Source organism: Apus apus, chromosome 1 (assembly GCF_020740795.1).
Source record: "Apus apus isolate bApuApu2 chromosome 1, bApuApu2.pri.cur, whole genome shotgun sequence".
Taxonomy (NCBI): domain Eukaryota; kingdom Metazoa; phylum Chordata; class Aves; order Apodiformes; family Apodidae; genus Apus; species Apus apus.
In genome coordinates this window covers 206183009-206208630 of record NC_067282.1, presented here as the reverse complement: position 1 = coordinate 206208630, position 25622 = coordinate 206183009, and the positions used below count along the sequence as shown (strand labels likewise).

General features: G+C 53.3%; 1 protein-coding gene across 6 annotated transcripts in view; it reads left to right on the top strand.

The window, feature by feature from the left end:
* Window positions 1-25622, top strand: part of SHANK3 (SH3 and multiple ankyrin repeat domains 3) — a 311807-nt gene that overhangs the window by 103254 nt on the left and 182931 nt on the right. For all 6 annotated transcript variants that reach the window (XM_051612097.1, XM_051612081.1, XM_051612074.1 and 3 more), the window contains one exon: window positions 13420-13747. In XM_051612097.1, coding sequence (XP_051468057.1) covers window positions 13420-13747 — 328 coding nt within the window. The remainder of the gene's footprint in view (window positions 1-13419; window positions 13748-25622) is intronic.

Sequence of the window (25622 nt, the reverse complement as noted above, 5' to 3'; positions counted from 1 at the left end):
CCTGGGAACATCCGTGTGCACTTTATTCAGCCCAGTGCTGGCTCGTGACTGTGGGGGTTGCCAAGCTGAAGGAGTAGCCAAGCCTTTGGTCTGGGGTGGCTCTGAAAAGCTCTTCTGTAAAATCCCTTCCCTCTTTCTCTTTGCATCCTTGAAGCCGTTTCATCCTAGAGATCCCCTCCTGCTAAGGCTGTTTCCTGGACTTGCTGCAAGGAGGAGACAACTTCTGTCTTTGCAGTGATGATGGTTATGGAATTTTTGGTTTTTCTGGTCAGCCTCTTTCCTTGCAGCATCTTTTTTTGTCCCTTTGTGGTGCAGATAATGTCATGCAGTGTATTGTAAGCCATGCAAACCCGAGTTTTAGGTCAGATATAAATCCACATGTGTTGAGTTTTCTTGAATTATTCTGAGGAATGTGCTGGTCCAGAGCTCTCTAGAACAATGGAGAAGCCAGCACAAAAGAGTATGTGGCTGCACAGAGGGGAAAGAGGTCAGGTCAGCAGCTGAAAAAAGACTTGTGGAGGTTGAAACAGGCAGCAAGTATCAGGCGTGGTTCTTGGAAGCGGCTGTGACTCTAGAAACCTGGGCCCCAGGGCACCCTTTAGCACTTGTTTTCTCATCTGGTTGTTGCTGGTAGTCATGAACAGCTCCTGAGTCTTTGTGGAAACATATGATTCAGAAAGGACATGGCTCTGGTGGAGCAGGTCCAGAGGAGGGCTGGAGTTGGGGTGGTTCAGCCTGCAGAAGAGGAGGCTCCAGGGAGATCTTATTGCAGCCTTTCAGTTCCTAAAGGGGGTCTGTAAGAAAGAGGGAACAGAGTTTTAGCAGGACCTGTAGTGACAGGACAAGGGATTGTGGTTTAAACTGGAAGAGGGAAGATTGAGGTGAGATCTTAGGAAGACATTCTTCACTGTGAGGGTGATGAGACCCTGGCCCAGGTTGCCCAGAGAGCTGGTAGATGCCCCATCCCTGGAAGTGTTGAAGGACAGGTTGGATGGGGCTTGGAGCAGCCTGGTCTTGTTGAAAATGTCCCTGCTCACTGTGGGGGGGTTCAACTAAATGGCCTTTAAAGGTCCTTTCCAACCCAAACTGTTCTGTGATTGATGGTGTCAGTGAGCAGTGCTGCAAGAAGTCACCCTGTACGTTCAAGAGGAAAGTGACTCTGCTGTGAGAGGGGTTTTGGGCCAGATGACCTCCAAAGGTCCCTTCCAGCCTGAATTCTTCCATGATTGAATCTGAATCTGTGATTGACTGACTCAAGTATTTTTATTGAAAAGTATAAGGAAAAAGGGCATGAAAACATGTTGGGTAGGATGAATTGTTCTTGTTTTAGATGTGGCTGTTTTATATAAAATAGGTCAGGTAACAGTTGCAAACTAATCACAGGCAGACCAGCAGGTCCAGATGGTATCCACCTGGGGTCAAGGAAACTGGCAGGTGAACTTCCCAAGCAAGGAGAAGTTGTCTGAAGTTCGTTAAGAACTGGGACGTGTGAGTGTCTGGCTGAGGAGAGCAGGGGGGCATCCCCTGGGAGGGGGAAGGGGCAGGGCTCGGTCCAGCCTCTGCTCTGGTGCTTCTGATAGAACAGTTGATGAAAGACTGAAACCAAGGGTCTGGTAGGAAGAGGCAGCTCAGAGCAGCGTCCTAAGTGTTGGCTCTTGGAGAAATCTCGAGTTCCCAATACTGGGCTGCACTTGTCTGGCTGTGAGATGAGAATCAGAGACCCAGAGCTGCTGCTTTCACCACAGCCACAAGCACTGGGGTCAAGGATGGCCAGAGCAGAAGGCTGCAGATCTGGGGAGGGAGAGAACGTGTGCCTACAAGTAGGAAGTGTTTGTGGAGACTGTGGAATTGGGCTGATCTCTAATTTCTGTTTTGGTTTTTTTTTTTTTTTTCTCATGTTTTCTGGACCTGCAGACAGGGAATGCCAGGATAGCAGCTGCTGCACTTTATGTTCCTGGTTGGACATGAGAGGCTGTGTTGAGAGGACTTGTCAGTGCCCCCAGATCCCCTCTGGGGCACATCCCAGTGCTTGTTGGCCAGTGCAGCCTTTGCAGTTGCCCGTGTGGGGATGGTTTCTGTGCAGCAGTAAGGCAGCCCATGGCCTCTGCTCAGACAGCCAGAGGGTCTCCCAGGGAAGGGCACAGAGCCTTGTTTCTTGCTGCTCCAGGTGGGTTGGGAGATGTTCACCCTTCAGCTCATCACAGAATCTTAGGGGTTGGAAGGGACCTCTAGAGAACATCCAGTCCAACCTCCCTGCCAGAGCAGGATCACCCAGAGCACATCACACAGGATCCAGGTGGGTTTGGAATGTCTCCAGAGGAGACTCCACAATCTCTCTGGGCAGCCTGTGCCAGGGCTCTGTCACTCATGTACAGAAAATGCCTTTGGGAAAGGCCTGGGCTCTTACTCTGGCAGCCTGGAGCTGGTTTGCAGGGGCTGTGAAGGGAGAGCTCACTCCAGGGTGGTCCTGAGCCATGTGTCTGGCTCCCAGCACACCCCTGGAGAGTGGAGACAGGCTGTGTTAGGAGCACCAGCAGCTGGGCCAGGGGAGGCAATGAAAATGGGATGGACCTCAGGGCTTCTCTGGAGTGCCACTACCAACCTCCTGGCATGTCCCCTTGCTGTTTAAGTTTTAAATCCACATCAGCATTGATCAGTCCAATGTGGGATTCCACCCAGTGCAGTCAGGTGTGCACCAGGATACCTGTTCTCATTAAACATTTGCAGTGCTACTAATTGCACGTCAGGTTTTTATCACTTGGATCCTGTGCCAGCTGCTCAATAACTTCCATGATCCATCTTTTTGATAAGTTGTTTTAGCTTACGAGTTTTAAAGTATTTTTTGCAGCTAAGGAGTTGCTGCCTCTACTTTGTCATAGTGATGACACAAATTTCTTCTTTTAGAATAAATTTCTGCATCTACAGAACAACCCAAAAGCTTTTTTTTTTGAATTTTCCTATGTTTTGCAAACCATTTGTTTTTCTTTTTATTTTTTTTAGTTGCCCTTATAGATTTTGTGTATTGTAACTTCATATTGATTCTACGTATTTCCCATAGTTGCAGAAAAAACCCATTCTGCAGTACCAATGGATATCCTCATTTTGGCACTCTTGTCTGAGCAGGCATTTAACCATAGTTGCTTTATTTCATAATTGTGCTTTTGTACCTGTTTCTTGTTTGCTGATTTTTTTAAAAACTCCTGATTCTCATTCACATTTTCTCTCCCTACATGAAAGCAGCTCTGGAGGAAGCAGAACATGAGTCTAATGCTGAGAAATCAGCCTTGAGTGTTACACATGTGCAAGACTGGCTGGGGCTCTCTTCCCTTTTCTTACTGAATATAATCAGGTCATGACTTGTGGTCACTAAGCAACCACCAACCCCAAGTCAAAGGAATTAATTAATTTTCAGCCATAACAAGGCCCAGACCAGTTACCCCATATTACCTGGAGGATGTTTTTGTTGAAGCACGATGGTCTCAGCTCTGTGTGAGACCCCCAGCCTTTCTTGGCCAAACCAAAGTGCACCATGAGAACACTGGTTTTCCTTACATGTACAGGCAGGGTGGGGAGTGGCTTCTCCCTTGGTGACCCTGTGGTGGTCCCTGCTTTTGGGATGTGTTAGTGTCTTGGTCCACATCTTCTTGAGTGGGCAGCGCTGCTGGCAGAGCCCTCCTGTTTCCTGCTGCTTCAGGGTGGATTTTGTCAAGGTATTCAGGCACAGGAAAATGCAGAAGGGACACAGCAGAGGTCAGAAGGCAACCTGGTCATGAGCTCCTCATTAGATCTCCATCCCAGGTAGAAGGATAAGCAGGGCACATCCAGATGTACATTGCCTCATTCCCTGATCCCCTTCTCTGTGTGAGTGGACACCAGGGTGTTGGTTTAGAGCACAACATGTTAGGAAGATGACTTGAGACTTTGGTGTTGAATTGTCAGTTGTTGCTGACACAGTTAAGCTTTTTATGATGTTTTATAGCTCAAACCAAAGAATAAGTGATCTCTTATGAAGGGGGGTGTCTTGGAGCCAACCCAAGAAAAGTATCTCCTTGTCCTTCAGGTGCCCTCCTTACCTGGGCCCTGTCCCAGGCATGTCCACGTGCTGTGAGGTTACCCATCAGAAACTGCCTAAAAGACAAAAATATAAATACTGCTGAACCAAGAGCTGGCTGACTGGATAATATTGGAAATATTCCCAACTGTTGTTCTCCGTTAACAAGTCCTTATTCTGTCTGTGAAACTGCTCTGGTAACTAGTCCAGTTGCAGCATGTAGTCAGAGTATCAGAGGGGCAGCAGTTTTACCCCAGCTTATGGTGTCAGCAGTTATTTTTGTGAGTGAGATCTGAGCTCCTAAAGCCATCCTGGCTGCTACCAGTTAAAGTCTCATTCCCTTTTATTAATTGATAAGTGTCCTGTTCCAGTTTTCCTAGGCTTTTCCTATAAATAATAGGAAGCCAAGCTCTGTATGGTTATTGGAATCATCCCACTGACCCTTCCAACTGCTCCCCATCTCTGGAGCTTTGGATGGCGTGTTGGAAATAAAAGCCAGGGCTCTGAGCTGGACTGCAGATGCTGTTGAATTTTGCTGCAGGAGCTTCTGACCTGCTGCTTGTTTGAAAGTACAGACCTGAGCAGGCATCAGTCTCTGCTCTCCTTGGAATTGTGGGGCAAGTTTTAAATGCTACATTTTGGTCTTGGGTGCCTTTTTTTAATCCAGTGTGGACGTATGCATAGGAATTGCACAGGAATTCTTTTCACTGACAGATCAGAAATGTGTCAGATTCTTCTGGTTGTTCTGTTACCATCATTGCTAATTCAATGACTTGCTGTCTGTAACAGATCTGAGCAGTTGTTGGGGTTTCCTCTGGGGAGGTTTGCAATGTCCAAGCAGGTGCTGAATGTAAGAAGGTGAAAAAGAGGATGAAGAGGCACCCATGAAAATCCATCAGGCTGATGGATTTTATCTGGAAAGAAAGGCTGAAAATCTCCTGTCAGAGCAGCACTCACAGCTGAACTGCCAGCAGGCCTGAGAGTTGCTTCCAGGGGAAAACAAGCAGGCTTAATTAACATGTATTTTTAGCAATTTCAATTTAAGTTTTAGAAAGTCAGAGCAAACCTTTGTGCAGCTGTGAGGGGCTGACACTGAGCAGGACAAGGTTCAGATGGAGCACTGGGGAGGGGGTAGCTCTGGGGGACCATGTCCAGTGTCAGGCTTGAAGATCTATCTCTGAGAGGTGATTAGAGAACCGAGGTGGTTGGAGAAATGGTCGGAGGAGGATTCTTTTTAATTAAAAAAAAAAACAAACGTGCTATAATTTCTTCTGGTGAACTTCTCAGCACCGAGATACATTTCCAGCTCCCTTTGTGCAGCCGAGAGGTTCTGGTCTGCTTCTCGTCTTGTCCTTTTCCTTTAGTTTTCATTCCTAGAAAAAGCAATAGACCTGGGAGATGTGTCAGGGCCTGTCCCTCCCGGCGGGAATCGCCTCCCGCAGGTGCTCCCGGATCCCGGTGTCGGCTCCCAGCACTGCAGTGTAAACGCAGCCCCGGCTGCAGCTGCGGAGCCGCTTGCGCTCCGGGGGCTTCTGCTCCTTCGCACGAGTGTTTCACCTTTCCCAGCCGGTCTGATCCGCTCCCAGCGCTGGTTCCGCGCGGGCTCCTCCGCCCCGCGGCTCGGGGCGCTGCAGAGCGAGGTCCCGGGGCCAGCGCAGCATCTCGGGGAGCCCCCCGGGAGCCCCGGCTGCCCCCGCGGCGCTTCCCGGCCATTCCCGCCGGGAGAGCAGGGCTGAGCCTGCTGGTGCTGCCTGGAGCAGCGCTGTCATGGCAACTGAGGGATTCACTTGGCTGCCAGAATCCCGGTAAACACACTTCGATTAAACTCGTGAGAAGGTAGAGAAAAGAATCTTCAAAGCCGATTGTATGAACTGCACCAAGTTTTTCGCTTTGTTGCTCTCACTTCCCTCCCTCCTCCCTGGGGACAGCGGGTTTGGGGGGTGGGGAGAGGAAACCTCCTTGAAGCTGGGAGCTGACCCTGCTTCTTGGTGCTGTTACCAGCCCCGGCAGCCTGGGGGGCAGGGGGTCCGTGGGGCTGCCTGTGGCTCGTGGGGGGCACCCCGGGGCCGGGCAGTGCTCGGGGTGTCACAGTCACGCAGCCCCTGGGAGCCTCCCGGCCAGGACCCCCCTGGCCAAGCCCAGGCGGTTGGTGCCTCCCCTGGGGAGCTGGTGACCCAGGGAGCTGCCCAAAGCCTGAGGCTCCACGCTGGGGTTGGGCACATCGGGCCCTGGCTGGGGAGCAGCTCCTCAGGTCTCGTGTCTTGTCCAAGGTTTCTTCCTGCTCCCCTGGCCCAACTCCGAGGCTGGACAAGAGGAGCCGTGTCCTGGCTGGACACTGCGCTCCCCCAGCCTGTCCCCCAGGCTGCCCTGGCTCTGCACAGGGACCATGCTCCCTGGGGGGACAACCTGTGGGTGTTGTCCATGTTCCTGCCTGTTTTCCTGCCCCTTTTGCACAGCTCTGGTTTTCACTGACCAAGGACAAAGCCACTCTTGTGAGGTTCTTCATCAGGTTTATTTTGCTCCATGTACTTTCCAGGGGGCTGAGGAGTGGAACTGGTCTGGGGGCTGGTAACAGCACAGTGAGAGCAGATGAGGGGACTGGAGAAGGACCTGGGACAAGGGCAGGGAGGGATGGGAGCAGGGGGAAGGGTTTCCAGCTGGCAGAGGGAGCTGGAGATGAGATGTGAGGGAGAAATTCTGGGCTGTGAGGGTGGGGAGAGCCTGGCCCAGGTTGCCCAGGGAAGCTGTGGCTGCCCCATCCCTGGAAGTGTTGAAGGGCAGGTTGGATGGGGCTTGGAGCAGCCTGGAATGGTGGGAGGTGTCCCTGCCCATGGCAGGGGTGGCACTGGATGGGCTTTGAGGTCCCTTCCCAACCAAACCAGTCAGGGATTCTGTGATTCTAAGGGGACAGGGAGTGTCTCTGCCTTTTACTATTGGGAAGCTGTTGGGTGAGACATGTCTTATGTCCCACAGGAGGTTCCCAGCCTGCTGGGATCCCTCTCCAGCCATCCCTTTCAGCTACCTCCTTCCTGGTAAGGAGCAGGATTTCAGGTCTTTGTGCTGCTGTGACAGTGGCTGGCAGGGGACACCTGGCAGGGTCCTGTCTTGGTGACAAGCTGGGGCTTGCAGAGAGGGTGCGATGGGGAGAGCAGCGTGAAGGGAACCTTGCTTGTGGTCCTCCCGAACAAAAGAGAACAAAGCTCTCTTTAAAGCTGAGGGTGACCTAGTTTTCATTAGGATGAAGCAGCTATGCCTGGAGAGGTTAGAGCTGGTGGAGCAGGGACTGCAGCACCCTCGGCTGCACGGTGCAGGAGCTGAGCACCCACCATCCCACAGGACAGTGTGGGCAGGGGAGGCTCCTCCTATGGTTCTAAGGCATTAACTGAGCCTGGGATTGTTGCATGTTCTACAGACTTGGATGTAGGGACACAAATGTTGTTCTGTTGGGAGCTGGGGCCTCCGAGGCTGCTCCAAGGCAGGGTGAGGGTCACTGCAGCCTTTCCAGCCCTGGCAGGAGGTTCTTGTCCTTCACCGTCTCCCTCAGAGCAGCAGAGGGTTTCCCCAAAAATTTTGCTTCTGAACACACGGTGCTCCCCCAAGTTGAGGAATGAACAGCAAATTCTGTGCTAGGACTGTCATGGGTCCTGGGCAACAGGAGAGGTTTCTTGGGACTGGAGGACAGCAAATATCACTCCAGTCTACAAGAAGGGCAAGAAGGAGGACCTGGGTAACTATAGACTGGTCAGCCTCACCTCCATCCCTGCAAAGGTGATGGAACAACTTACTCTTGGCACTATCTCAAGACATACCAAGGTTGAGGGGATCATTAAGAGCACTCAACATGGTTTTACCAAGAGGAAGTCATGTTTGACCAACCTTATAGCCTTCTATGAGGAAGTAACTAGATGGATAGATGATGGTAGAGCGGCAGATGTGGTTTATCTTGGTTTCAGTAAAGCTTTTGACACTGTCTCCCACAGCATCCTTGTAGATAAACTGAAGAAGTGTGGTCTTGATGGTCAGGTAGTGAGGTGGATCATGAACTGGTTGAAAGGAAGAAGTCAGAGAGTTGTGGTCAATGGGACAGAATCTAGTTGGAGTTCAGGAAGGACAGGGAGCTGCTTGAAAGAGTCCAGTGCAGAGCCACAAAGATGATGGAGTGGAACATCCCCCTGATGAGGAAAGGCTGAGGGAGCTGGGTCTCTTGAGCTTGGAGAAGAGGAGACTGAGGGGTGACCTCATCCATGTTCACAAATATGTTAAGGGTGAGTGTCAGGAGGACAGAGCCAGGCTTTTTTCAGTGATGTCCAGTGACAGGACAAGGGGCAGTGGATGCAAACTGGAACATAGGAGGTTCCATGTAAACATTAGAAAAAACTTATTTCCTGTGAGAGTGAGAGAGCCCTGGGACAGGCTGCCCAGAGAGGCTGTGGAGTCTCCTTCTCTGGAGACATTCAAACCTGCCTGGATATGTTCCTGTGTGATGTGCTCTGGGTGATCCTGCTCTGGCAGGGGGGTTGGACTCGGTGATCTTTCCAGGTCCCTTCCAACCCCTAAGATTCTGTGACTCTATTGGTCCCTTGCTCACCTCTCCCAGGAAAGGCTGAGTTAGGAACAGCAGTAAGAGGCTGCCCTGGGGCTGCAGCCCTGCTCCAGGTTCTGCTGTCAGGGTGGGCTGTGCTCGTCTGTGCCCCCACCCCTGTCCTGTGACCCATGGTGGGGACAGCCTTGATTTTCTGCCTGCTGCAGCCCCCAGACATGTTCCTGGTGCCTTTGCTGTCCTTGTGACTGACTGTGCCAAATGCTGATCTGCTGCTGGACTTCCCTGTGCAGATAAGTGCACCCGTGGTGCCCTCCAACACCACCTGCCTCCACCAGGTCCCCTTTTGTTTTAGATCTGTTCCATGGGTTTGCCCCAGCCCACATCCCAGGCAATGTGGGTATGTCTCCTGTCCTTTTTGCCATCTGGCTGAGGAACAAACAACCTTCTTTTCCACATTTCTATCATGGCAACAGATTTTGTTTCCCTTTCTGTCTCCATCTCGTTGTATATCAAGGCTGAGAACATGGTCATGTCTCTCCAAATCCAAATTTCTATCCTGAGAGCAGACCCAGGCTTGCACTGTATCTGCACAGCAGAGCTTCCAGGCTGGCTGGACGTACGTCTGTGCTTACATGAAGATTTGGAGAAGCTCTGGAGCATCTGGGGAGAGCAGTCCTGCACGGCTCACATGAGCAGTAGCTGTAGTGCTCTCCCGTGAAGCTGCCTGGGTATCTGCTCATCAGTGTCCTCAGGGAAAGCCAGGCTTTCCCAGGCAGACTTTGTCATTGCTGCATCTGTAACCTCTGTGTAGAAACATCTGATCTTGCTCCAGTTGCCTTCTTGGCTGCAGAGTGGCCCTGAAATGGGCTCTGAGGCAGTCCAGGTGCCAGAAGGTGAGGGCTGAAGTTGGGGCAGGTGAGGTTTCTGTCCTCTGCACCTCTGCTCTCAGGCTCCTCAGGGCTTTGCTGAGTCCCCCTGAGCTCTCCCCTTTTGCCAGAGTAGAACCCCTTGGGTCAGGAGACATCAGAGCATGCTAGGACACCTGGGAGCCTGAGGAACTTGTCAGTCTAGATGTTATCAGCTGAACATCTGTGCTTCTGTCATGGTGCTGGAAAGCAGGCTTTGTCACTTGTTCGTGTCTGACTCCCTTGCCTGTAAATCCCCAGCTGGAAATTAAGTAGGTGGTCTGAGTCCCACCTTGTGTGGTCACTGTGCACTGGGGGACAAATCAAAATTACACAAATAGTACAGGTACGTCCTGCCTTTCAAGAGACTGCCTTTCAGCTGCAGGGCTGTCCTCTTAAATGCTTCTGGAATTAAATACTTGGGAAACCTTGGCTTTACAACCTGTTCTCTGACCTTCTTGGCTACACCTGCAAGCACCGTGTTATGTTGTGCTTCAGGGACTCTTGGACCTGGTGTTATGATTGATGGGTTGGTCAGTAGCAGAGCTGTCCTGGGCTGCTTTCTCCAGCTCCTCTGCTTGTCCTTCTGCTGGGAATCTGAGACAGAGGGTGTGTTTTTCTTTGTTTTTAAGGTAGATGCTAGGATTCTGTGTTGGAGTACTGTGAATATAGAAGGTGACGGCTGCTTGTGTGTAGGGTGTGGAAGTGGGTGACCAGGGGCTTTATTTGACAGGCTAAATTAAAGCGCTTGTCCTGACCTGTGTCGAGAATGATAAGGCACCTTCCCTTTTCCCAGCCAGTCCTTGAGCACCAGTTGGTGGCTCCTTGCCCAGTCACTGGGGCTTGCTGTGAGTGTCTTGCCACGAGCTGTGCTCATCTTCCCGCTCCCGACCTGACCTACTCCCCATCTTCCTGCTGGGAAGTCTGTGCTAGTCCAGAGGGGAGAGGGGGGCTGGGACAGATTTATTGCTTTTCAGTGAAGCTGAGCCAACCAGGGGCAGAGGCTGGAAGGGTCTCCTGCCTGGTGTGCTGCTTTTCTCCCTTGCAAGATAAGTCTCTGGCTTTTTCTGTTTTCTCTTTCATTTTTCTTTTTCCCCTTCCTTTTGTCAGCTTGGTAAAAGCAGCTCACCACGAGGATTATATTACAGTAAGCTTGAATATGATCAGTTCCACATACAATTATGATTTTTTTTTTTCTAAGCAATTAATAACAAGCAGCTAATAATTTACAAAACACACTAAAACAAGACCAGGCCAGCTCCTGCACTCTGTTTTTTTCTATTTCCTTCTTTCTTGGTTTGGTGTCCAGCCCAACAATGCTGAGCCTGGTCACACATGGAAGAGCCATCAACCTGGTCCTGGGTCTGGTGCTTTGAGGGGCCCTTTTTGTCTCCTTTTGGTCATGGATGTGCCAAGAGGGAAGCACGGTGTGGACTCTGCCTGAGCAGCTGGTGTGGAACGGGTGGCACTGGTCATCTGCAAAGAGCTGGCTGCTGCCCCTGGCCTCTCCCAGGAGAGGGGAAAAGTGGTCCTGGCAGATTTTTCTTGATTTTTATTTTTTTCCTTGCTGAATATTTCCTGTCTACCAAAATTCTCCTATGGTGTGGATCCACACTTGGCCTTTTCCAGGTGTAACCTTGCCTACTGATGGAGCCTGATTGGAACCCACCCCTGGGGCATTGCTGCTCCCCAGCTCAGCTGGACCAGGCTGAGGTGGACTCTGTCCCAGCAGAAGGGCACTGAGCTCCTGTTTGGTTGACACTGTGAAATCCTGGCTTTTCTGAACTTACAGTCCCCTGATCACTTAGTTTCATGCATGGTGTTGGTCCTTGGAAACACACCATGGATGTCCTCACTTGACCAGTAAGTGCCTGAGTCTCTGGTTTGGGAAGGTGTTTGAGCACAGGCTGGTGTGCTCCCATCACTAGGCAGCCTTCAGCCCTTTCACTAGAAGTAATTCTGTACTTTTTTTTCTAAGAACCATGCTCAGAGTTTCTGACGTGATTTGGTTTGAGAACAGCTCTTTGAGACTAGCAAGAAACTTCTTTGTGTTTCCAGTGACTATTTTCAGTTACTAATAGTTTTTAGACCCACCAGTTAGCTTGATGTGCATCCATTTGATACTTCCTTCTCTGGTTTTTAAAGTGGGTTTCTATGAGAGGGATGTAGTACAAAACTGCATGTCTCCTGGAGATGTGTGGTGTCTGGATGACACAGGAACTTGGGTTGGCAGTCCTGGTCAACCAGACCTGTTGAGCATTGTCTGTGAAGTGGTTGGAGTCAGCCCTGATGGTAGGTTCCTCTCCAGCATGTTGTGCTGGTGAGACAGGCCATACTGTGTGTCACAGTCCTGCCAGCCCCCAGGCGCTGGGCTCACGGCACATTTTACCCCAGGGACTGCATCACACCCACATCCCAGGCTTTGCTGCTTTCCATCCAATGTCCCTCCTTGCCCATGATGGCCTCTGGGTGCCCATTTTGAGCTGTTCTTCCCATCAGGATGACCTGGACATGAGGCTGTGGGCAGGCAACTGGGGAACCCAGCCGAGGCACTATGGGGAGTGTGGCCGTGGCTGCAGAAATTCCCCCACCACCTGCTGGAAACTTGTCAGAGAACAAATGCATCACGTTGCCATGGCAACAGGAAGATTTACAGCAGCCTGAAATTCTTGTACTTTGAACCTAAAACGTTCCTCGGAAAAATACTCCGCGTGTGGCTGCACAGCTGGGAGGCGCCTTCCAGGCGTTTGGTCAAGGGTGATGTGGGTCTGAAGCCTCACTCAGTGCTGGGCACTGCCCTGCCCAGACCCCCGGGTGCTGCCGTCCTCGGCAGCCCTGTGGTGGTCGCCATCAGAGCGTGTCCAGGGCTCACCCGCCTTCCTGCAAGTTGCCATGGGAGGGGTGGCTGTGGAAGGATTGAGCCAGGGGAGTGGGCGAGGCGGGAGGTGCCCTGTTCCCAGGATCACACCACTTCTGAGTGTGCCTTTGAGCAGGAGGCCTCTGCCTGCCCTGTCCCCTTTGCCACTGCGTTTGCACCAGGAATGGGCAGGATATCCTGGGTGGTTTGGGTTGGAAGGGACCTTCAAGCTCATGCAGTGCCACCCCTGCCTTGAGCCATGCCTCCTTCCATTAGACCAAGTTGCTCCTATCCCCATCCAAACTGGCTGGAAGGGATGGAGCAGCCACATCTCATATTGTCACATCTGGGCTCCATGCTGGACGCTGCCACCCATGTCAGACAAACTCTAAGCATGTTAAGTTTCAGGATGGAGTCAAACATCTTTCCTGACCCAAGGTCTGCAGAGCTGCAGCTCTGCTGCTGAGCTCTCTTCCCTGTGGCCAGGCTGGCTTCCCCATGTGCACTCCTCCTCCCTCTGCAGAACTGCAGGCAGAGGCAGGAGTTCACATCTTCGGGTGGCTTTGTGAGCTCCGTTTCTTCCACCCATTCCTGAGGGTTGGGAAGGGCAGGGAGCAGCCAGGGTTTTATTCTGTATGTTGTATTTTCTAGGCTTGCACTTAGCACGTGCCTGAAGCTGTAGATTTGGGCCTTCTGTGCCTCTGAAGCAGCAGGGAGGGTTCCTGCCGCTGTCCATGTCCTGTGCACGTGTCACCACCTCGGGACCAGGGGGGCAGCTGGAGATGGGCTGGCTGGGCTCCCGCTCCGACAGCGCTCCCCGCTGCTTCCTGAGCTGCCACCTCCAAATCCTGCCGTCCCACTGCACCGTGGTCAGCCCCGCCTGTCCTGCCTGCTCCTGGGCTGCTTCCCTGGGCCGGTGGGAGCAGGTGGAGCCGCGTCCTCCTCCACCCTGGCTGTTCCCGTTCCACGTGCTTCCCCAGCCCTCCCGCGCCGCCGCCATCTCCCAGCGGCCGAGGCTGGCTGCGCGCGCGGTGCCTGACGCTGCTTTCCCGCTCTCTTGCAGTGCCTTTCAGAGAGACGCCCAGCTACACCAAGCGCAGACGGGTGCTGGGCGCCGGGGGCCTCTCCTCGCCGCGCCTGCTGCAGCGCTCGGCCAGCGACAACAACCTGAAGGCGGAGAGCCGGGCGGCCTACTCGCCGGTGCCCTCGCTGCGCAGCCTGCCCCCCCAGCTGCTGGCGCAGATGCAGGAGGCGGCGGCGGGCGACGGCAGCCTGGCCAGCTCCGGCAGCACCCGCAGCGCCCACAGCCGCTCCCCGTCCCTGCAGCGGGTGCAGGAGGAGAAGGAGGCCGACCTGCCCACGCTCCGGAGGAGCAGCCGCGGCAAGGCCAGGTAAGGGCCGCGGGAGGCAGAGCGGGGTTGGCCCGTGGCGCCCGCTGCAGCCCCCGTGGAGTCCTGGGCGGGGAGCGGGGCCGGCGGAGCCCGACGCAGCCCCACGTCTCCCTGTCCCCCGGGAGCAGGGTGGCCAGGGCCCCCAGCAGGGCTTTTCCCTCCATCTTCTCCCCAAGGCTCGGTCAGATCTTGCGTCTCAGGGAAGGGGAAGCACCTCGTGGCGCGTGCCGTTGCCATGACAATGAGTGCATCTTGAAAGCTAATAGTTGGAGGTTGCACACTGCGGATGAGCCGACGTCTGACGCGTCCTGTCCAACCTGCGGTTGTTGCAGTTCCTGGGGTTCTGCCTGCGGGCCTGGGTGGTGGCACAACCTGCTGAACCCTCTGGGCTGGCAGCAGCGGATGGATGCCCTCGTCCAACCTGCCTGGTGACCTGCGGAGGCCTTCTTGGGCTTTGGGTGGGCTCCATGGCCCCTAGGTGTGGGAGTAGAATCATCAATGGTTTGGGTTGGAAATAGCCTTGAAAATCATCTACTCTAACCCCCATGCCATGGGCAGCAACACCTCCCGCTAGACCAGGTTGCTCCAGGCAACCCACTGCTCGTTCTCCTGCCACTCTCCATCTCTCATGGCCACGAGGGATGAGAATTTTGGCTCCAACACTGTTCGTGCTGCTGGTAGGTCCTGCAGCTGGAAGCCAGGCCCAGGCACCCGTTCTGCTCCAGGGGATAAGTGCTGCTCTCCTCAGAGAGCAGAGGTGCTGCTGGAGAGGCTTCATGGAGCCTCCCTTTGGCGAGGCCTGGGGTCAGGCTCTGCCCTCTGAAGTCCCAGACCAATGGCAGCCATGGCTGTGCTGAGGGGGTAACGAGGAGCAGGCACCGTGAGTCCAGAGAAGCAGCTTGAAGGGTGGGACCAGGTCTGGGTTGGAGCTCTGCTCAGTAGTGACCAAGAAGTGGGTTTGAGCACTGAAGACCCAAGCTGCAGGTGGCAGCTACTTACATGGACTCCACAGCAGAAACAGCTCTGAGGCCCTTTGAGGCAACCTGAAGAATTTTTGGGAAAAGAAACATGTCAGTGAGTAAAAAATAATGAAAATACATGTAAAACAGCTACTGGAGGGGAAAAACTGAACCACTTGGGTACCTGCTAGGTCTCCTAATGAATAGTTTAACTCAGGGAAATTGCAGGATGTTTTCCAAACAGCTCAATGGAGGCCTCTGCTCCATGTGCAGCCCCAGTACAAAGCGCTGTGATATTGGATGTCCCAACAGTGTGATGGGTGATAAGATGGAAAGCAGCCTAATGCCTTGTTGGAAGCCCATGAGGACACCTCTGGGTGCTGCGTGCCAGGCTGGCACCACCAGCCAGCAAGAACAGGGCGAGTCCCAGGGCTTTGGAGAGGCAGGGAAAATGAGCAGAAAAGAGGACAAAAAAATGAAGCTCTGCTTTGAAGAGAAGTTGAGAAGAGCAGGATTGTTACCTTAGAAACGAGATGAATAGGAGGAAATATGTTAAAAATATTCAAAATATGGAGTGGTTTATCAGGGGGGAATAGGGAACCTCTGCCTGCTTCATGGCACTAGAGGGGGCAGGCAGTGGAACTGTTGGCAGGTGCAGACAGAGTGGAACTTTCCCTGCACCACAGGGGGCTCAGAACTCAGCACCTCGGGCACCTGCAGCTGCCAGAAGCAGAGTGTGGGGATACAAGCATCGGGGGGGGGGGGGTGGGGGGAAAACACTGTGGGCTTCTGGAAGTATCTGGAATTACCTGGGGCACCTGATGGCTGTGTAGGGGGAAGTCCAGCCTTACCTGGCCGGGCAGTTCCCGGCAAGGGGAGAGTGGAGGCAGAGCTGGGCACAGGGGTGGCAGCACAGGGGGCTTGCAAGAGAGGAACAGGGGGGTGAGGGGTGCAGTGGGGAGTGGTGCTGGTGCAGGGGTGGGATGCTGGTGCAGGGGAGGATGAGGGGTGCACAGCTCTCTGAAATCTCAGCCAGGCCTTGTGGCCAGTGTAAGCCCTGGGCTGCCATGGGTGGAAAGGCTGCTCCGTGCTGCCCCTGGCAGCTCAGCCAGTGCCTGAGGAGGAGCAGCTGCCTCTTCATCCTATGGCCAAGCACTGCTGGAGTGAGGGTCTGTCCCATTTTCTTCTGTGTCCTGCCTGTGCAAACTTCTAAAGGATTGCTGGAGGTGGCTTAATTAATCCTGGCCATATGCATTTTATAAAATGCATATAAAAGTGCATTTTACCTCATTATTTTCAGATACTTGTATGTTTTGGCAGGATAGGAGGATTATGAAATTCATTACATGAGTCTGGGACAAGTGAAAGTCACCTGCATGCAACCTGCATGTTCAGTAGCTGGTACATGCTGGTGAGTTCAGAGCTGTCAGGGTTGTCCAGAGGTGTTTTTAGAGCTGTGAGAAAAACAGGTGATAAATCGGAGGGGAGTCAGAGTGTCAAGAAGGCCACCAGCATCCTGGCTTGTGTCAGCACTGGGGTGGCCAGCAGGAGCAGGGCAGGGATTGTCCCCCTGTGCTGGGCACTGGGGAGGGGACTCCTGGAATCCTGGGGTCAGGGCTGGGCCCCTCAGGACAAGAAGGACATGGAGGGGCTGGAGCGTGTCCAGGGAAGGGCCCCAGAGCTGGGGAAGGGGCTGGAGCTGAAGGAGAAGGGGCTGGAGAACTTGTGAGGAGCAGCTGAGGGAGCTGGGGGTGTTGAGCCTGCAGCAAAGGAGGCTGAGGGGAGACCTGCTGGCTCTGCAGCTGCCTGAGAGGAGGTTGGAGCCAGGGGGGTCGGGCTCTGCTCCCCAGGAACAAGCGACAGGACCAGAGGGAACGGCCTCAAGTTGTGCCAGGGGAGGCTGAGGTTGGATCTGGGGAACAATTCCTTCCTGGCAAGGGTTGTCAGGCCCTGGCCCAGGCTGCCCAGGGCAGGGGGGACTCCCCATCCCTGGAGGACTTTCTAAGCCCTGGAGATGGTGCTGAGGGACATAGGGCAGTGGTGGCCTTGGCAGGTCTGGGGAAGGGTTGGACTGGAGGATCTTCAAGGTCTTTTCCAACCCAAATGATTCTCTGATTCTGTGATTACATGAAAAGAGAGGCAGTTGATGAGGCAGAGGGGTTCAATAGCTGCTGTCCCCTGCCCCTCACATCACCTGGGTTGGCTGCCTCAGGCCATGAGTGGAGGTGACAGAAGGAGGTTCCTGCGTAGGGCTGGGCTGGCTGTCACCACACGGTAGCTGGAGGGTCCTGGAGGAGCAGAGAGGGGCCTGAGGGCTCCTGACACTCCTGTTCTGGCTGCAGGGGCTCCTGGCAGTGCCTGGGCATAGTGTCACTCCCTTCCCACACTGTCCCTGTGTCACCATTACCCTGCCCTGGCTGGGGTGCCAGGTGGGAGCTGCTCTCCAGGTGGCACGGGCTGATATTGTTTGAAATTGCACAGATGTACAGACCTAGGCTGTTCAGCATTGAGCTGTGTGATAATGAGTGCTTTGGGTAGGTAATTAATGCTGGTGTTTTGTTTGACCTAGTATTTCTTCCACTTGTTGTTCAGCCTTGCTGCTCTCGGGTTGGTTCCCAGGGTGTTGGTTTGACAGAGCTTTTATGTACCCTGGGGCTGGGGGAGAGCGGGGCTGTGATCCCTGACTCATCCCCATGCTCTGTTCCCAGGGAGGTTTTCTTTTCAAACAAGAATTCTCCACATTGCAGTAAGTGACTGGGCGTTCATAAACACATCGAGTCCTCTCACATCTTCCTTGAAAAGTCTTGCAGAAAAATTGATTCTGGGTCAGATTTTTATTAAAGTAAACATCAAGAAAATTTAGTGTCTGCAACATTGCCCCAAAATTCTTTCTTCTGAGGGCAAAGTCCTGATTATTTTGCAAATGTATTCAGGATGGCAAAGAGAATTTAAATGAAAGCTAGTTTAGCATTAGCATTTCATTTTGTCCAGAAACGATGTGCAGAAGCCCCTGGATGTGCAGAAGCTCCTGGATGTGCAGAAGCCCCTGGCGTGCCTGTGGGCTGCAGCCTCGGTGCTGGCAGGTTTCTGTCATGCTGCTCTCCACTCCAGCCACTCCAGGGGTTCTGGTGGCCAAGTCCTCTCACAGACTGTGGCTCTCCAGGCCCCCTGGAGGCCCCGGCCAGCTGGGGGAGGATGAGCCTGGCAGCACAGGTCTGGCCCTGGGGGAGGGATGGTGGATGTGAGTTCAGGGTGGACCACCCTGGTGGCAAGGGATGGATGGTGGCCAGGAGCCTGCTGAGTGGGATGGGCAGGGCTGCAAGGAGCCTGGAACAAAGGACCCAGGTGATGCCAGAGGTTAATCCACCCCAGCGTGGCTTGGGTGAGCCTCGCACGCCATGTCCCCAGGTGCCTTTTTGTGGTTGGCTGCCTTTGTGCTCATTACCCACTCCTGGAAGTGAGCCCTGCGGGAGGCTCTTCCCGATGCAGTTGGCTCCAAACCCCCAGTTGGTTTGTGGCTCGTGGGGGGTCCAGGGAGGACTGGTGCGAAGGGTCTAACCCACAGGCTGTGCTCATCCTGCCTGGTCATGAGAAGCCCTGGGTGGACATGCCCTGGCATTTTCCTCACTCCTGCCTCTCTCTGTCCTTACCACCAGGAGGTTTATGTCCGATCCAAGTCATTTTTCCTCTGGTTGGTTGGTTGTTGTCCCATGATTATTCTGCATAGGAACAGTGAAGAGCTCGCCTGCGTCCAACTCACAGCAGTCCTGTGCAAGCTGAGCGCTGGCTGCTTTACCATGTTCTCCTTGTGTCATCTCCTCTGTCAGCTCTTACCCCTGTGACTTCACCCTTCCCACGGGTCGACTTTCCCCAAGCTCCTGCTGTGGCTCCTCTCCCAGCTCCTGCTGTCCCTGGCAGCAGCGGCTCCGCACGGCGGCTGCTTCAGCCTGGAGTTCTGAGAGCTCCTCGTTCTGCGTGTGAGACGGGCCGTGGTGTGATGTGTGATGTGTGACTCACCCTCCACGTGCCAGAGCCTCCACGGTTTTTCCCCCTCAAAACCCACTACACAGCTCATGCTTCCCTATCTGGATCCTTGTGCAGCTGATGATTCCTGCATAAATTTAGTACCTTCAGTTTATCAGGATCAGTTTAAACCCTCGTCCAGTTCTTTGGAGTGTTTTGCAGCCCATAGACTTGGCAAGGATTTTCTCCAGTCTGTTGTTTGTTTTGCTAGAGGAGATGCTGGCCCAGGTCAGCCCCCAGGTCCCTTCTGGGTCAGTCGCTTGGTCCTAGGGCTGTGGGGAGCCCAGGGAAGCTGGGTTGTGTGGCTGCTGCTCAGCTCCAGCTCCTCTCCTCTGCCCTTGGCAACCCCTTTCTGGCTGTTACCACGTTGCTTCCTTCTAGGCAAGTGAAAACACTTTGGCTTGTTACTTGCCCCAATGTTTTTTTTTCCAAAAAGTGAAGTGATTATACTTTTTTTTTTGCTTTTCTTTTCCCCGCTGTTGGGCCATTTTCTGTTTTCCTTTCTCTTGGACACACTTCATGTAACAAGAGCCTTCAAAGGTGACCTTAGGTGTTCCTAGATTGCTTCACTCTGTTCTTAAAACTTCCCACCAGATGTGTAGTCAGGCACATCCAAGTAGTCTTAATTAATTCCTGCTTCTGGTTTCCAGGTAGGATCTTAACTCTCTGCCTTGGAAATCTCGTGGTTGATCTCTGATTTAAAGACAAGTATTAGGCACTTGGTGTCTTTAGTTCCATCAACGGAGAGCTTTCCCTCTCTGCAGTGAGCCAAAAGAGCACCAACAATTCCCAGCACTTCCTGGGATCTTTTCCTTGTTGCCAGGATTTTTACGGAATGAGCACCTGCTTCTCTCTTTGGTGGCATTTCCTCTCATGCTTGTGCTGTGTGGGTGTTTCCTTCTGTTGGCTTGGGCTTTTCCTTAACATCTGCCCATAGTATCGCTCCTGTTTTCCAGTTCATGTTCTGTCTGAGGCCAGTGATTGTCCTAGGATTTAGTTGGTTTGTTACTTCACTGCTCAGGCATCCTCTGTGTTGAGATAGGTCTGAAGTCCATTTTTCTTTGCCTTCCTCCATTGTGGGATCATGTAATAGTTTGGTTTAAAAGGGACCTCTTGAGGCCCTCTGTCCCACCCTGGCCTGGCCTTTCATGAGACCTTGCCTCCAGCATTCATACAGAGGTTGACCTCAAAATGCATTGCTCATGTTTTGCTGGTCTTTCTCCTGAAGAGCTGCCAAACACATTATTTCATGGTTGTTCCTGCCAACGTTACCTCTGCCTCCACACTTTCAGCCACTTGGAATCAATGCACTACAAGAGCTTCTCTGGCTGTTTTCTGAACTTTCTCTGTAAAACTAAATAGTCATTAATGTAGTCCAAGAACTTGCTTGACAGTCCTCATCCTTCCCCAGAAGATCTCTGGATAAATCCAATCACTTAATCATCCCTGGGTCCCAAAAGGTGGCATCAGAGGGATGGAGCTCAGAGCTGGACCAGGGTGGGTGTCTGCCAAGCCCGGTGCCTTGTCTGATGCCTGCCTGAAGAGCAGCACGTGCTGAGAAGACCAGGAGTGATCCTCCCCGCTCTCTGAGATACCTCCTCCTTGGCTCCTATCCTTGAGCATCTCTGCAAAAGGGAATCACAGACTGGTTTGGGTTGGAAGGGGCCTTTGAGGGTGATGTGTGGCTGTCTGGTGGAGTCCTGCTCAGACAGACTTTCCATGCAGACTGTGCTAAGCTCCCTGCTCCTCAGCAGCAGGTAAAGACAGAACATCCTTCCCTAGCACCTCCGCTGAAGATTCTTGGCACTTGGCCACCTTGAGCAAACATCCTTCATTTGAAATTGCTAAAACTGCAGTGATTGCATCAATGGGAACCTGGGGACTTTATTTCTAATATTCTTGACCTCTCCTTGGGGGGTTTAATAAAATAAATGCCTTGTCCCAATCTTTCTTTTTTCTGTTATTACTTTTAACACTCTGAACAGATTCACTATTCCCAAGCCCTTTTTTTCCTCAGCAACGTGGATGAGATCTTTGCCCTAAGTACTGAGCTACTGGTTTATTTATTTATTTATTTATTAAAAGCCTGAGACAATTTGTTTTCCATTCCTGGTATTTGTAGGAGTTAGAACCATTTGATTTGTTCTGCCTGCATGAGGGATTTGAGGAGAAATTACCACAGTTTGTTTCATTCTCTCCTCTGTGCCTTGGTTTTCAGCTCAGTGGCAGCAGTTGATGCGAGTCCCCTCCATGTCTCAGCTGTAACCTCTGTTCTCCTGCAGCAGCTTCTCGCCCTGGGGGTGATGGTGGTGGAACCTGAAGGTGGATGGTGGAAGGGCCATCCCCTTCTCAGGGTGCTTCTGGGCTCCCCAGGCTACTTGTGGTCCTTCTGTGCTGTTTGCGGGGCGGCTGTGCCAGCGTGTGCCTGGTGCTTTGGGGATGAGGTTTTATTTGGGGGTGGGACAGTGAAGAGTGTGGGTGGGGAGTCTCCTGCTCCTCATGTGACACTGAAGTCCAAGATAGCTCCACCAGTAAGCAATCAAAGGGAGAAAGATGTGATGAGGAGACCATGAGTTCCTAGCTGTTGTCCTGGAGACCTCATGCAGGGAACACGAGGAGTTTGCCCAGGGATGGCTGGAGGTGATCTGGAACAGCCCTCGCATCAGGGAGAGAAAATTGGGCTGCAAAACTGTGTTGGCAGTGTAGCTGGAAGGGCCTCGTCTTCCCCCAGCTCGGTTCTTGCCTCTTGCCAAGGGCCCTGGCTTCTCCAGCTGCAGCTGAGGTCGGACTCTGGGGTGAGCTGAGTCCGGAGGGTACAGGAAGCCTGGCTGGGTCCAGCACAGCTGGGCCTGAGCTGTGCTGGGGGTGCCAGTGCCCAGAGCTTGCCTGGCAGTCCTGGGCTCACTGTCCTGGAAGCCCCAGGGGCTGCACCCCTGTCTGTGGGGCTGGTGCCCTGCACTTGTGCTGGGCTCCTGCTCCACAGCTCTGGCAGGGTGGCAGCTCCAGCTGCTCCTGTGGGACCCAGCTGCAGTCCCCCTGTGCTCCCCAGCCATCTCCCCCCACCATCCACCTGCTGCAGGGGAATCCTGCTCAGGCAGCATCTGCCACAGCACCCCCTGCACACAGAGCAGCTCTGGTGCATGTTGCCCCCGCTGCGCACACCAAAACACGCCTGAAGTGTAACTAGGACAAATGCCTTTTAAGTTTTGATAAACCAAACGGGAGTCTGAGCAATATTCAAGTGAGATTACCTCCCTGCCAGACGTGTTTGCCTCTGTAATAGCTTTTTCTGTTTGCCTCAAAGTTCCCATAAGAATATCCACCGTCAGTTCAGGACGCCAGCGAAGCTACAGGAATGTTTATTTTAGTTGGGCAAAATGGAAAGGGGATGAGGTCAGGGGCAGCAGAGCAGTTGCTGCCCCTGGGTGCAGGAACCTGTCCAGCTGTGGGGCCACCACACCTGACCACAGACCCAGCTTTTGGCCAGGGCCTTCTGAACAAATGGGTACAAAGTTCTGCAGCCATTCAAAGGGAGGGAGTGATGTGTGCAGCTCTTACATAATAATAATAATAATAATAATAATAATAATAATAATAATAATAATAATAATAATAATAATAATAATAATAATAATAGGATCATAGAATAACAATATAATAATAATGATAAATTTTCGGCCTGGATAAGAAAAGGCTCCAGGGAGACCTTAGAACACATTCCAGTGCCTGAAGGGGCTCCAGGCAAGCTGGGGAGGGGCTTGGGACAAGGGCAGCGAGGGATGGGACAAGGGGAGATGGCTTTAAACTGGAAGAGGGGAGCAACTGCCTGAGAGGAGGTTGGAGCCAGGGGGGTTCAGTCTCTGCTCCCAAGGAAAAAGCGACAGGACAAGAGGAAATAGCCTCAAGTTGCACAAGACAGGTTTAGATTTGAGATGAGAAGAAACTTCCTCCTGTAAAGCGTTGTCAAGCACTGGCCCAGGCTGCCCAGCACAGTGGTTGAATCATCCCTCGAGGGGTTTCCAAGCCCTGTAGATGTGGTGCTGAGGGACATGGGTTAGCGTCGGACTCAGCAGAGTTGGGTTAATGGTTGCACTTGATGATCTTAAAGGTCTTTTCCAACCAAAGCTATTCTGTGATGGTGCTCTTCCAGATAAGGTTTTCAATCCATGGCATATCTCTACTTGGGCCTCTTACTTTCCTCTTTTAATTTTTTAACCATTTTTTGTTGAGAGGTGTCTGCCTGCAGCCGCGGGGTCTCAGGGTCAGTTTCTTGCCTCTCACCAGCCATTTGTGTGTCCTGTTGGCAGAGCAGCCCCTGCTGCCATCCCTGCACCCAGAGGTGCTCCTGGGCACCCCTCTGTCCCCATGCAGGGTCAGGGAGGGGATGTCCTCAAAGGCCCCTGGTGAGTCTTGGCATCTCTGTGCATTCCTGGTGGGATGTGTGGCTGGGGCAGTGCCCAGCGTGGGGGGAGCACCAGGAGGCTCTGCAGGCAGGGGCAGCCCAGGGAGCAGATGGCAGTGCCAGGCTGTGGGCAGTGCTGTCCTAGGGGAGGGTTTGCCAGGGAGGGAGCTGCCTTGCAGCAGACAGCCAGATACCACACTTGTCTCTTCTGCCCTGGTGCGTGCTGGGCTGGTTCCAGCGGGATGTTTGCTGGCCAGTGATGTGTCACGACTCTCAGCCTGTAGCTTATCTACATGTTCTCTCTGCGTCCAGCTGCTTTTCCCAAATATCTTATTAAAACAGTTTTTTCCTCCACTCCAGCATCATCTAGCTGTGATCTCTGAGTGCTTCATGCTGGGGAGTGAGTTAATACTCTTGACTCCAGCCCTGGAGTGAGCTGCAGGAGCTGGCAGAGTCATTGTGCTCTGCTCCTGTCTCAGGAGCTGGCAGTGAGGTCCCTTGGCCCTTCTGCTGTAACTTCTTCGTCTCTAGCCTCCCACTGCCTGTCTTGCTGTTGCCCACCTCCCTTGGCACCATCTCTGTGCCACCTCAGCCCCATGTTTCTTGGTGCTTCACCCACAACTGCTGCTGGACACACCAGTGTGAGCACCAGGCAGGAGCTGAGCTGCAGCTGCAGCCACGGCAGGGAAGGTTCGTCCACTGCGCCGCTCCTGCTGGGAATGAACCTGGCAGTCTGGGAACATAAGAGGCACCAGCAAAGACATCCCAGTGCTTTGCATCCATAAGAGCCCAGTCTAGACTGAGCATTGCTGGGCAGCCTGATTGGACAGAGCTGTGTGGGGGGAAAGCACAGAGAAATGCTGCAAATTAGCAGGAGTCTGGAGACGCTGTGTTGTATCCAGAGGCGTTGGAAAGCACGGGATTGAACAAGGATGATGTGGTCTAATGGAATGGTTTGTTTGGAGGAGCCACAAAACTGGTAGTCTGTTCTGAGCAGGGTGGAGGCTCCCACCATAGCCTGTTCGTGGTGATTCACCCCGTTTCTCACAGCATCACCACTCGGTGCGTGTGAGCAGACCTGCGGCTGTTGGTGGGTGAGCGATGAGCCGGGTCAGCGCCGACCCAGCTCTGCTCCGGGGGTGCTGCAGAGCTGGCTCCCTGGCAAGGCATGAGGATGCTGTAGTGCAGGGAATTGGTAATGACTTCAGGTTTGCCAGTCCAGAATATTTAAAACTGATGCTGGCTGCAGGGCTGACTCACAGCAAAAAAGAAGCAGGGGCCGAGCAGTGAAGTGCTGGACTGCAAAGGAGGTCGTTGCTGCCCATCAGGTAACGAGCCTGGGCAGCTCTCTGTGCAGAGACATGCAGAGCAGTGATGCTTCTGGCCAGGCACGAGGACTGCAGCTCCCAGGAGCCAGGGCAGGGCAATTACAGCTCCTGCCACTGGCGTGGGAATTTCCAGCTGGGAAGAGAAAACTGCCTGTGTCAGGGCAGGTTATTCCTGGGTTGCCACTATGGGTTTTTATACCTTCTGCCTCCCACTGGTGGCTGTGCAGGCTGGACTTGAGTTCAGAATCCTAGCTGCCATTCCCAGGGCTGCGCTGTTGTTCTGCTTCCTCAGCAGCACGGGATGGTGCCTGGCAGAGGTTGTCCCTCCTTGCTCCATGGCAGGAGTGATGCTCATTGCCAGCACCAAGTCTCAGAGCAGAGACCAGGCGGGGCTGCCAGGGGTTCTCCTGAGCACAAGGGGACAGCACTGACCCCTCCACATGTCCACTGTGCAGGCAGGCATGAGGCCCAGAGAGGAAGGAGTGGAGCTCATGGCACCCTTCTCCATGGGGATTTTGGCTTCAGGAGAGCTTTTAATTTTATTTAAAGGTGTCAAAGTTTGACCTATGTGCTAAATCTGGAAGGCCAGTCCACAATCCCAGTTTTTACCTGCTTCTCCCAAACAAGTGCCCTAATGCAAGGCCAGGATGATTAAGCAGCTCCTCCTTTGCAGGCTCATTTTGCCATCACGATTCTTGGGTGCCTGCCCTGAGAGCAGCCCCAGTTTGGCAGGAGTCTAGCTCTGCTTTGGACAGTGTGATCTCTCAGATAATGTTCTATTTTGGGAGGGTCGTTAGGCTACACCTCCAGGACAAGGGGCTGCAGCTTCCCTGCCCTGCTGCTACTCCAGGCCAGGGCTGGGCAAGGGCACTGACGTTGCTGCAAATGTCTCTGTGAGTCATCTCTGCTGCCTCTGTGGGACAGTTACCCAGGTGGGCTCACAGGAGGGACCTGGCACTCAAGAGTGGGAAAAAGATGCCCCAGTTATGAGGCTGGGCTTCAGCCCAAAATACCCAAAATATCTGATACTTTAAGAATGTTATGTCTTGGTTTAATGTTCCTGGGGCTCACGCCAGGGTGCAGAAGCCTCCCTGTACAGCTGCCCAAGGCCTCAGGACCCAGAGCTGCCTGGTGGGGCCACACGCAGCGGCCGGTGCTGCAGC